The 13634-nt window shown below is 37.8% G+C and overlaps 1 protein-coding gene across 22 annotated transcripts in view; it reads right to left on the bottom strand.

Annotated features, from left to right (window-relative positions):
• Window positions 1-6875: 6875 nt before the first annotated feature.
• Window positions 6876-13634, bottom strand: part of eif4g3 (eukaryotic translation initiation factor 4 gamma 3) — a 201987-nt gene continuing 195228 nt past the window's right edge. For 18 of the 22 annotated variants that reach the window (XM_033048034.1, XM_033048035.1, XM_033048040.1 and 15 more), the window contains 2 exons: window positions 11335-11481; window positions 6876-9233 (listed from right to left, as the gene is read on the bottom strand). In XM_033048034.1, the coding sequence (XP_032903925.1) occupies window positions 9034-9233; window positions 11335-11481 (347 nt within the window). In that variant the 3' untranslated portion in view covers window positions 6876-9033. The remainder of the gene's footprint in view (window positions 9234-11334; window positions 11482-13634) is intronic. The other 4 variants (XM_033048037.1, XM_033048056.1, XM_033048054.1 and 1 more) reach the window with 1 other exon arrangement.

The raw sequence follows: 13634 nt of genomic DNA, 5'->3' as shown, positions 1-13634 counted from the left end.
CAAAGAAAACCTCTGCCTTTCCAATGTTTCCTCAAAGCTGAAAAGTCCTGGAAAATCTGCACAACACATTGTGCAACCATTTTATTGACCTCCCCTGCAACCTCTAAATGTCTGCAGACTTGCACATCTATCAGTGCCCCAAATACATTTAATATGCACTGCTTTGTTGCATCTCACACTTTTCGGGATCAGTCCAAATATATTTTCTGGGAGTTAAAGGCTTTCCTCCTGTCAGCCACTTAACCAATTTTTATCATTTGGAAGCTTTCTAATCCTCTACTTTGTTTAGAACATTAATACATTATTAAAAAGAACTAATTGAGCCCTGTCAAATCCCTTCCCTGTTACAAAAACACCCATCACCTACTATTTCCTTCCACTGTGCTATTATCTGTTCAAATTTGTCACTCCCCCTTGGACATTATGAGCACTTATTCCTTTCATTGGCCCGCAAGCAGAGCCTTGTTAAAACCTTTGCCAAATTCCATGTTGATTTATTTCCAAGCACACCACTTTCATCGACACTTACCTCCTTAGAAAATACTCTCAAGTTATTTACAATACCTTCCCTAACAAATCTGTCCCACTACTGGTTAAGCTATGTCATTCTAAACTGAACATTTATATTGTCTGTCAGAATTAATTCTAGTTATTTGCTTAATTCTTAATAACTAGCATGTAATTACTTCATTATTTGGCAGCACAGTCCTTTAGTACCATTCCGGTGGCCCAATTGGAGTAAAAATTTATAAATTTACCAGTTTTGTATTCAAGGACCAACAAAATCCATATTCTTCCATTTACCAAATTCAAAATCATTTTATCATATGCACAGGATATGCAATTAAAAGCACACCCTGGCTTGTAAATTCATGGTTGTTTCATAACCTCCCTATCATCACATATAAACACCGACTAGAATCCCTCTTTAAATTCACCTGCTTTCCAAATTTTCCTCAAAGACTTGACTTCTTTCATTCGTCGTGTATGTTTTCCAATGTCTTAATTGAAAGCATAAGGTATATGTTTTCTGAAAGTTACAACTATTGAAAGAAAAGTCATAAGTGATAGGAGCAGAATTAGGCCATTTGGCCCATTAAGTCTACTCCATCATTCAATTATGGCTGATCTATCCCTCCCTCCTAACCCAATTCTTCTGCCTTCTTCCCGCAACCCCTGACACCCGTACTAATCAAGAATCTTTCTGTCTTGGCCGTAAAAATGTCCAGTGACTTGGCCTCCACAGTCCTCTGTTACAAATAATTCCACAGATTCACCACCCTCTGAAGAAATAAATTCCTCCTCATCTCCTTCCTAAAGGAATGCCCTTTTAATTCTGAGGCTATGACATCTAGACTTTCCCACTAGTGGAAACATGGACACTATCCAAGCCTTTCACTATTCGGTAAGTTTCAATGAGGTTTCCCCTCATTCTTCTAAACTCCAGCAGGTACAGGCCCAGTGCCATCAAATACTCCTTGAAGGGTTCAAATTTATGTTAGTCCAGAGAAACAAGTTTCACATTCTGGGCTTTAAAAACAATAAATGACACATCAGACTGAAACATGTCTAATTTTATTCATAGCTATAATAATCATAAGACCGTAGCCAGTAATGGTATTGTATCCTGTGAAGTGCAGTATCATTTGAAACGAACAAATTGGTACCTTGGTCTACTTTATTTTCATTTGTATGTAATTATAAAGGGAAAGACTTTAAAGATTATCAAAATTACTTCCACATGAATAAGTCGTCTTACCAGATAATTTGTAAATTTGCTAACAATCTTGGTGTCAGACGAGCAGTTAATTTCTGATTACCTATCCATAGGGTTATTAAGACTGCTCAGATCTTAACTGTGTTAACAACCAGACTTACCCATCAACATCCATGCCAGTTCCTATTGGAGGCACACCGACCCCTACTAGCTGGAATATGAAGCATCACCAACACTTTCCATTGGATCTCCACGGTTTCCATTTACCCACCTCATCTCCCTTAATTGTCCCATACTTGTCCTTCCTTTCCCCATCAGATTTCATCATCTGCAGTCCCTGGTTACCTCCACCTATCACTTCCCAGCCTGTCGTTTTCACCCCACCAGACTCCATCCACCAATTCATCTTTCTCAATTGGACCCACCAATCATGTCAGCTCTTGCCCCACCTCATCACCTCTTTTTACTCGTTATCCCTCCACCCCTTGAGCCCAGATGCAGGGTCTCAACCCAAAACATTGATTGCCCACCACTCTGACCTGTTGGGTTCCTTCAGCAGTTTGGTTTTGCTCCAATTCTCGGCAAGCTTAACAATTTCTTCTCATTGTGATTGACTACCTTGTCTCCATCCTCTGCCAAATTTGAGTTTATTCAAAATTCTGTTGCCTATAACCTTCCAACACCCAAATCCTTTCCACCATCTATAAGACTCAAGTTAGTATGAGAGAACTCTTCACATGCCTGAATGACCACAGATCCAACAGCAATTGGGAAATGTAATGCTATCCAGGACAAATCAGTCACTTGGATTAGACACCATCATTAAGACAGAATGGTGGCAAACTGTACTGCACTGGTTACTCATTCAGGGCAATCTAATGGCAGCACAAGTTGATTTCCCTCCAAGTTGCATACCATCGTACTGTCATTCTTTCATCACCACTGGGCTTTAAACCAGTAAGTACCTCCCAAAGAACATTATTAGAGAACCAACAGCTGAGTTGTGGTGGCTGCAGTACTTTCCATGTGGTGACTCCCTCACCATCTCCTCACATCCCCATAAACTAACAAAGAAGCTCATGTGTTTCACTGATTTTGAAATGTCTCAAGGACACTAAAGGTACTAAATTAATTCAAATTCACTTCTAAAGAGTTTGAAAGTCTGCACATCCATTCATTTAGTTTACTTTAACAATACACTCTTCTAACCTCAAAGAATTCTTTTAAAATCGGCAGACAAAATTTGTCTTTTATTAACTCGTTCTGGCCTTCTTTGGTTAATCCATTTTTTTAAAGTAGCAAACATATCGTACATTTTGATGGATAAAATACCTTTTTACGATTATGTAATTTTCAAACATATTTTCACACCTTCTCAGGATTACAAGAATCCCAGAACAATATAATGTACAAAACTTGATTTTCAAGACATCACAACGAACAAATGCTTAGATTTTAGAAATGTCCTCAGTGTCTTGTAAAACACATCATCCAAGAGCAAATCAGATGAAGTTGTGAACCTGTTTGCCACCTGGTGACTACTGCAGGAATTGCAGTATATTCAGAGGAGTAACTGATTTATCTGCCTTAAAATCCATCGGTTATTATTTTCTGAATGTATTTAGGTTTCAATAATTTTGATGCCTATGTTGACATAATGTCAAAAATTTCAGTGACAGAAAACATTCTATGTCTTTAACCAAAGTACAAAGAGGGAGAATTAATTGTCATAGCAGGTGCAGGAGAGGAATAAAGTAAATAATAGAGTAAATGATAAAATATATATAAAAAATAAATCAACATCTAACAATTCATAACTAGATGGAATGAGATCCCACGCATATAACCGTCCACATCCTGACTAATAATTGTGATGTTAACAAATAACTCATTGTTAAACAGGCACATACCCTGTAACTGAACTCCATCAGTTTTATGGGCACAGAATTAGCAAGGAGAGGTGCTTTATTCACAAAATTAACATTAGAGACACTCAAAATTTGAGCAATTTATTTAAGTTTTTTCCCCCTCATTTTAAACTACCCTGTTGATAAAGTGCACCGACCGATAAGTGTTGTTTAGATGTCCCCAAAATGGCCAATTACACATCAGGAGGGAGAATGTGGAGTGACAGCATTTTTTATTGGTGGTGCAATTTTAATGCACTATCAAATTGCTGTTGATAGTTTCTTGTTTCACTGCATGCAAAACTTTCTAATACACAATAACGGAATATGTTTAAGAGGTGCAAATAATTATAAATTGATAAATTCCCAGAAGATTTATACTTTGTATTTACTGTCATAGTGGAATGCCTGGGCTGAACATGATTCGAAGTTAAACTATTCTCTGCCGTCTCCACGTGATCCATATCCCTCCATTCCCTGCACATCCATGTGCTACGTAAGTGCTGCCATTGTATCTGCTACCAGCACCAACAGCCTTGGACCCTCGGAGATAGACCCTCAGACTATCTTTAATCGGACTTTCTCTTGCACTAAATGTTATTCCCTTTATCATGTATCTGTACACCGTGGATGGCTTAATTATAATCATGTATTGCCTTTCCACTGACTAGTTAGCATGCAGCAAATGCTTTTTCACTGTACCTCGGTCCTTATGATAATAAACTAAACAACAGCATCTTCTAGACACCATCCACTCTCTGTGTGAACAAATTGACTGTCCACCCTAACTATGCCTCCCATAATTTTAAATACTTCCATCAATTTGTCCAACCTATCCTTATAGCCAACATCCTCCAATTCAGGCAGCATTCTGGGAAGCCTCTTCTGCACATTCCACAAAACCTTCACATCCTTCCTGTAACAGGCAATCATAACTGCACACACTGCTCCAAATGCAGCTTAACTTAAGTTTTATAAAGTTGCAACATGATTCTCTGACCCTAATACTCAATGCTCAACCAGTGAAGGCAAACGTATCATATGCTACATTTACTACTATCTACTAGTGTTGTCATTTTCAGGGAGCTATGGATTTAGACCCCAAGATCTCTCTATACATCAATGATGTTAAGGGACTTGGCATTGTCTGTATACTTTCCCTTTTCATTTGATCTCCCAAAGTGGAACTCATCATACTTGCTCGGATTAAACTCCATCTGAACATTTATTCGCCTAGATCTGTCACTGATCAAATTCCTGTTCTATCCTTTGACAGCCTTCCTCACCGTCTGCAACTCCACCAACTTTGGTGCCATCTGCAAATTTACTACCCAATCCATCTCTATTATGTTTGTCGTTCATGTATAATCAGCCTCACATCAGTTTCAAAAGTACATTTCTGTAACCACTCAAACCTTGTTCTCTCTAGGTCTTGAAAAACAAGAGGAATATAAATTTCAGAGGCAAAGAGCCCTTGGAACCACATATTAGCCCAATGATGCAGAATGCCAATAAAAAGGGAAAGGAAACAAAATAAATCAGACCATCAAGGTAAATGCCCCTTAAATAAATCCTGAACATGGTACATTTGTAATTTACAAATTTTTTAATTGTCTATTGGAGAATCTTCACAACATACGATAATTTAAGTTCAATTTTGATGCACCCATTGGGTGAAAGCAATTCTAGTAAGTTTACAAATATTATTTTAAGTGTCAAATATTAGATGGAATAAGATACTTAATTCAATACTTAAAGATTGTTACCAAATTCCATAAAGGGGCTGTCCCACTGCGGCGACCTAATTGGCGAGTTTAGAAGAGTTTAGGAGAGTTTGAGAAAATGTCATGTTGAAGACCTCCTTCGACTATGTTGAAGACTAGCTTCAACTAGCTTCGGGAAAATTGGACACCGAATAGTGGAGAGTGAAGACAACCTCCTTCGATCTCCTTCGACTATGTTGAAGACTATCTACGACTTCCTTCGACTACCTTAGATTACCTTCGACTACCCTCGATTACCTACGAATAACATGCCGACCTACTACGACCTACTTCGACTAAACCTACGAGTAAAAAAAGTATAGAATTTTTCCATGGCGACCTTTTTTTACTCGCGGTCATTTTTCAACATGTTGAAAAATACGCTGCAACCTAGCTGAGGCCTCGAGTACGCGGGGACTACTCTCGAGCATGAAGGAGAGTTACAAAGACCTCCTAGGACCTCGTGTCGACCATGCTGCGAGTATGAGTCGAGGGCAAACTCGCCAGAACTCGCGGATTAGGTCACCGCAGTGGGACAGCCCCTTAAGAAAGGCAATGGAATCACTATTTTACATAGCTGATCTTGCATGCAGATAATTCAGTAATTAGCTGTTTTCATATTCATTGCAGTTAAAGGAAATAAAATCAAATTTTACTGCACTTTGTACGAAAATTGAGTTTCACTTAATAATCAAGTGAAGTGCATGGTATGCAATGTAGGATTCCATTTTAAATGTTTCCATGTTTCCAGTGTTTAATTATATTCTGTCATGTTCATAAAAAGCGGCATTTCAGAACTGCCAATTAAGTCTGGTTTTAACAACAGCTGCTGTAAATTCTTTATAAAATGGAAGCAGTTTCCTTAAATCTCTGACATATGAACCATTCTTCTGCCTCATAATAAGCTGTGGCAGGCAATGCTTTGAGTTCTCTGTAGTTAGACTGAACATACATCATCTGATTTTTAGCTCACAATAACTGAATTTCTAGTTCTTGTGCCCTTGAAGAACACCGAACGGTTCAACGACTGGATACATCTTTGTCAGAGCAATTATTTATAAACCTATAGGATAAAGCTGTGCTGTTTGAACTAATAGTTCTCAACCTAGAAGAGGGCAGATAAATTAGAGAACACAAGTACATCACACTAATGTGTTACTAAATTACAACTTTATCTGGCAAAAGATTACAACCGAGTGAAAAGATAATGAAAATAGGATACAATACTGCTTTATACAGTTTGAACATTCGTGAAGCACCATTCATGCATTTAGCAGTTTTGTTTGGCTCTTTAGAATTAAAAAGATTGATGAGGTTAATTATTCTTCACTTTTAATTATTTAACATAGTAAATCACAAAATGCACAAATACTCACATTTTCTTGATCCATAATGACGCAGCTCATGCACAAGCATGAGAAATGAGCCACTTCAGTGACTTTCTGTCAAAAAAAAGTTAACCACAGAATTTTCACACCACATGAGATGTTGTTACGAATAGAGAGCCAGGCTAATTCCCTTAAGTATTTATTGCACAAAGCATACCTCAACGTTTGTAAGGATCAAAGTTTTCACAATGCACCAGAGTTAAGTTTTACTAATGAGCAATCTGGACCCACCAAAGACTCCATTAATACAGAACCCATTGTGGTATTACAAACATAGGAGATCTTCTACAATCCAGTTTATTGTCATTTTACAATGATCCTGTAGAACTAAAGTTTTCATTCTTGATGCTCAAAGAACACAATGAGTAGTTCTCAATTCTCACATTAGCTGTTTTACCATTTCATCTGTGTAAGCAAATTGTCTGATGGGTATTTGAGCCTTTATTTTGTAGATAAAATAAATAGTTTAAAGTCTTACGTTAATTTCCTTGGATTACGACTTCCGGAAGAAGTCATATGGGAAGTAGAATGCATTAGTTAAGAGTTTTAACTATTTTGATTTGGACATATTTCAATCCATCATGTATACATAATATTCCCTGTAGGCTGATACTCAACAAGGCACGTTACATATTGAAAAAAGTGAATAACAGTCCATTCGCCACCATGAATAACTTATGCCATTGATGAATCAATATGACCGTTACATCTTGTCTTTGTACTAATGAACCATTGCCAATACACAATTTGGCAGTTAAGTGCAGCAGCTTCATTCAGAGCAGAACCACTGATCATGCATAAATCCGAAAGCAGGGAAATAAAATCCACCCAGCATTTATTACCAGCCTAGAACAGTTTTTAATTCAAGTTATACAGTTATTTAATGGCATCTCAAGTCTGGAACATTATCTTCATAAGCATTCCAATAGCCACTTGCATTGAAGCAAGTTTCAAAATCATAACTGATCCATGTTAAGCTTGGCTTTTCAAAACCAATTTTCAAATAAATGCACAAACTGGTACAAGTAAAATCTAGCATTAATCTACGAGTCGCTGTTTCAAATCAAACTAGTAACTCATGAGATTAACCAGAAAAGTTTAAGGAAAGTGCTGTTTTACATGGTAATATCCTCGATTTGCTGTATGTAAAAATCAAGGCAGCAGTTTCTGAGAAAGTTTGCATTTCTGCATGGGAATTGTAATCCTTTATTTCAGAGACTCTGACCTCCTAGGTTTTTCATTTCTTTCATAAGATCCAACAGCTCTCAGATCACAGGTAGAAAGTTTGTAAGGAGAAGGGATCCTCATTCGTGCAGCATGTTTTTAAAAAAAAACTTGTCATAATCCAATGACTGACCCGTGTCAGCCAGCCATTCGACACGACTTCTGCCACAATTATTAGCATTGCATCCACTGCACTATATATTACAATGAGGTAACAGAGTACAAACTGATGTACAACCGGTCTTGTGATAATTAATTTTCAGATAAACAGCAGTTTTTTTTTTTGTTTTTTTTTTTTTTAACTTGCACGGTTTGTTTTTATTTAGTTTTGAAAGTGAAAAGATAGTAATGAGTCTTTTTTTTAAATATTTCTCTTTATGTATTTACAAGCTTTTGAGTAGGTCTATAGTTTGAAAGTATTACAAGCACTTCCTCGGTTGAACTTTTGTTTTGTACAAGTTCTCCATATTCTGCAGTTCATAATGAATGGGCTTGGAAATTCAGGGAGCATCATCTTCCAGTTGAATGTTATGTACATTTCTAGAGCAAGCTGAAGCAGGCAGGAAGGATTACTGGTACATATTACTACTTTCAGCCATTATTGTTACCACCCCCCACCCTAACCATATACTAAATTTTGATACCCTATATTTGTTTGAAATGACCAAGAGTTTGGGTTTTGTTTTCGCTATGTTACATTCTGTTTACAGTAACTGCAAACTCAAATTACATCACTGTTGCAGTTCTAAAAATAAATTAAAGTGTTCAATTTTTTTATTTTTTTTGCTGCACAGAAAAAATGGAACCATATGTCCTTTTAAAAATAACAAAAAAGCGTAAAATTTAAAACAAAAATATTTTCTATAAATAATACATTTCTTTTAGTGCTCCCACCCATGGTTCTTTAACATCACCGCGGCTTTTCTTTACGTGCGTGTACCATAATTTTCATCATGATCGCTGACTGTATATCCGTGCATATTTGTTGCGATGATTGGCCTTTGTGCACTTTGATTGGCGAAGACTTTTTTGTTTTAATTATCTTCCGATTCCTCCTCTGCTTCTCTTAGCCATGTAAAAAAAGCCGTAACAGATTTTAGCGCTACCCCCTTGCCACTCTGTTCTGCTGGGTCTTTGCTACATTCCCATTTGTAGAATGCATCTTCAGATATAACATCCTCATCGTACAAAGTGTCAAAGAACATCCTTAACAAATCTGTTTGAAATAGTAAAAATGGAAAAGGAATACAGCATGTTAGTATATCATAGCACTGAGAAAAGCAATTTGTCTATATAATGGGGAAATTTGATGAAATCATAGCTTTTTTCTCTCGCAAAAAGCTAATGATTCCATATACCACTCCAGTTATGTTTGAATAGATACATGCAAGTTTTAAGTTTGGAAAAACGGCAGAAAGAAATGCGAGTAAAGATCCATAATTTTAGAGTAGATACATGGAATTGGGAGTACTATCATTCAAATGCTATTCAATTAAAAAAAAACACATTTTAACCATTGAGGATATTAAATACTATCATCTACAACCATTCCATTTAGATGTTATAACACAACAGTCAAGAATAGAGAAATGTGACCAATGTCCTCTCAATCACTCAAGAACATGTGGATCAAAGCCAACATGAATACACACTCTTAAACTTAGACGGACTCACTTAGCAGGGACTCTTATAATGTACGAGACACAAGATTATTTGTCATATGCACATGATGGAACAATGAGATTCTTGCTGCAGCTTTACTGACACATTAGACCCATAAATAAAAACAATAAATCATCATTTATTTAAGTAAACTAGATCACAATAGCACAAAAAACAAAGTACGGAAAGCAACCATGGTAGTGCAAAGTCCGCAGTAGTTCAGTTGTGCTGGGTGATTCAAGAACCTGGCGATTGATGGAAGGAAGCTGTTCTTGAACCTGGAGATAACAGTACCTTCTTCCTGATGGTAGCATCGAGAAGAAAGTATGGCCAGGGTGATGTAGATGTTTGATATTAGCTGCTTTCTTGAGGCAGTGCTTCATGTAGCTCCCTTCGATGGTGGGGAACCCATGATAGACCAGGCAATGTCCACCACTTTATGCACTCTCCTACGTTCCCGAGTGTTTAAATTGCTGAACCGGGCCATGATGCAACCAGTCAGTACGCTTTCCATCGTACACTTCTAGAAGTTCGATAGAGTATTTGGTGACATTCAGAATCTCCTCAAACCTTTGAGGAACCAGTGGTGTTGGTGAGCTCTCTGTGTGACTCTTAGTTAACCGAGCTCAATACGACAAGGTATAAAAAGACAATGTGTCTTTTTGTGTAATAACCAGCATCTGCAGCTCCTTATTTTTATTCTATAGAATGACCAGGTCTTGCTGATTTCACTGGCCCAAAAACACTCCGGGGCATTGGCAGGATGTCAGTAGCCACAGAGCCTTCAGTGATAACCTCAAACCACCCTGAAAACCTGGGCAGCTAATACCACCGTGACTGCAAAACGCTGCAAGCTTACTTTTAATAGTTTATATGTTTGTAATATTTTGAAATGTTTAAAATGATTAAAATTGAAATAAATGAAAATAATTCCTTTCAAATGAAAATCAACTAATAAAACTAAATTCAAAATAATTTAAAAAATTAACTTGACGTTCCCTTAGCTTCCTAAGCCGAAGTATTAAAAATTCTCATTGTAATCAATGGATTCTGGATTCTTTGCCAGATCCAGTCTGACAAATGATCCAACAGGAAACATCTCTGAAATTCTGGGCTGCGCTTGTGGACTCTATTGGGGATCTGGCTCAACCTGTTCAACTGACGGTACTGTGGAACACTAAACATACATGACTAATTTAATTCAATACAATGACAGCAATTAAATATTTTATAACCATTATATACAGAATTGGTCCAGAGATTTTTATATTTATAAATAACGATCTAAAGGTTGTCATGTGAACTAGAATAGAAGCAGGATAAAATTAAATAGCCTTCTGTGAACATTTTAAAGCAAAGTATTTCATGCTATTGCTGATGTGTGAGAGCAAAGAAAGAGAGACAGAGAGAGACAGAGACAGAGAGAGAGAGACAGAGAGAGAGACAGACAGAGAGAGAGACAGACAGAGAGAGAGAGAGACAGAGAAAGAGAGAGAGAGACAGAGAAAGAGAGAGAGAGACAGACAGAGAGAGACAGAGAGAGAGAGAGGGACGAACACAGAGAGACAGAGAGAGAGAGACGGAGACAGGACGGAGGGAGAGACAGAGAGAGAGCTTACATTCAAATAAACTTTAGATAAAACGAATTATAAAGAAGCTTGAACAATACTTACTAGGAGGTTGATCAAGTTTTACTATTAATGCTTGTAGTGCATAAAGTGCTTGTAATTCTCTCTCAGGATCTGAATTAAGGTATTTGAGTAATAATCGCAATCTTTGCTGTATAATGTTTGCATCTACACGACTTGGAGGTCCTTCTCCTAGACATTAAAAAACATTGGCAAGGAACTCACACAGAGAAGCAAGGAATATTTTTTTGAAACAATGGTATTCTTTAACAACTTGGAGCAAAGTAGCTTCTTCAAAATGCACAGCACTTTTCAAATATATCAAAAGGACAGCATCCTGACCTTCTCCTGTGAGGAAGGCAGGATGGCAATGTTCAGGAGCACTGGGGATTACACAAGATGGTGTAAATTTATTAAAAAAGAAAAAAAAGAAAGCATTTGCAAAGTTTAGGAAGCTAAAACAAGGAATACAGAGGGAAGCAGAAAAAATATATAAACAGGGAATGAGGGGGTTGAAAGAAGCCATTAAATGTCCTTGGCAAGTAGGATTAAGGAGTGTTTCCGAGGCATTTTATACATATATTAAACACGAGAGGGGAGCTTGGGAGAGGATGTGACCACTCAGGAACAAGGGACGGAACTTATGCCTGAAGCCAGAGATCTGCAGGGCAAGATATAACATAAGTACTTGTATCAGTATTCACCAAGGAGAAGGACATTGGGAGTGGCAAGACCAGGGAGGGGGGTGGGGGGGATATTGATATCAAGGTGGTGGTGGTATTGGGTCTCTTGCAGAACATTAAGCTAGATAAGTTCCCACGGCCTTTTTGAGAAAGTCAAAAGATTGCTGGGGCCTTGACCGAGATCTTTGTAAACTCTTTCCCTACAAACAAGGTCCAAGAGGACTATAAAATTATCGATGTTGTTCTGCAGGGATCAGTACTGGAACCTCTGTTGATTGTGTTCTTATTGATTTGTACTGAAATGTAGGTAGGCTGATTGCAGTAAGTTTGCTGATGACACAAAAATTGGTGGATAGTGTGGAAGGTTGTGTAGACTTTGAAGCAGATGCAGAAAAGGTTCACCAGAATGATAACTGGATTACCAATTATTAGGTATAAGGAGCAGTTGGACAAACTTGGATTGGTTTCTCTAGGGCACTGGAGGCTGAGGGGCAACCTGATAGAAGAATATAAAATTATGAGAGACAGGATAATAGTCAGAATCTTTTTCCTCAGGTGGAGTTGTCTAATACTAAATTTATGGTGAGAGGGGGAAAGTTTCAAGGAAATTTGTGAGGGAAGTTGTTTAAAAAAAAAAAAAGTACAGCGAGTGGTAGGTGCTTGGAGATGGTGAAAGTAGATACAATAGCAATGCTTAAGACACATTTAGATAGGCATGGGACGGAGGATCACATGCATGAAGGATGAAATTAGTTTAAATTAGCATTATGTTCAGTACATCTTAGGCCAAGGAGTCTGTTCCTGTGCTGTACTGTTTGTTCTATGTTAACAGTCTCAGTGCTCACCAGTAATTAAACCAATATTTAAGATCAAAGAATTTTGCTTTTTAATTTAAAACGTAGTTGCATTATAATAAAAAAATTATCGGGACCTAAGAAGTTAAACCCCCCCCCCCACTATTTCTAAGAGTTTGAAATAAATCCAGGGATTTGAGGCTGGGTGGTCTGATCATAGACCAGCACTAGCTCCTAGACAGATGGTGGCCACATTGGCAGAGTGGTTTGTTATTCGCCAAGCTGATTTCTCCAGTGCAGTAATCATTCACTGATATGCTGGTGGGAGTGCAATAATATTGGGGGGTTTTTGCACCAGTTTAACCTGCAATCCCCATCTGTGTTTCTCTGTCTCCCCCTGCCCTCCTCCATTCTTGTGCCAATAAAACAAATGGTGCAGAGTTGACCTGCTGCATTATTAGTCAGGAGTTCAGCAGACTCAATGGAATTAAAGCTGGGCACAATGTTGTCACAAACCATCGGCAGGTTATGGATGAATGTCTACTTGACGGTCTGACTGATTCTATGTCACCCTTTTTTTGCATTACATTTAAATGAAGTACATAGTATAGGTATGTTGTAAAACGTACCTGAAGCGTCGCTGAAAATCTGTCCTAGCCCGTGTGCGCGATTTTGGCACCGTTTAGAGGGGGGCGGGTTTAAAACGCGATTTTCCCTAGGCTGTTCAAATCGAGGATGTTCAGCCCAGTTAATTATTAACGAAAAATCGCTGGAAGATTCCGTCGCATGAGCTATTTTTAGTTTTAAGGGGTTTATTTACTTGTTATAGTAGGTTAAAAATTAACCTCTAAACCCGCGACCGCCAACA

The sequence above is a fragment of the Amblyraja radiata genome, chromosome 31, assembly GCF_010909765.2.
Source record: "Amblyraja radiata isolate CabotCenter1 chromosome 31, sAmbRad1.1.pri, whole genome shotgun sequence".
Classification (NCBI taxonomy): domain Eukaryota; kingdom Metazoa; phylum Chordata; class Chondrichthyes; order Rajiformes; family Rajidae; genus Amblyraja; species Amblyraja radiata.
This window is presented reverse-complemented; position numbering and strand designations above follow the sequence as displayed.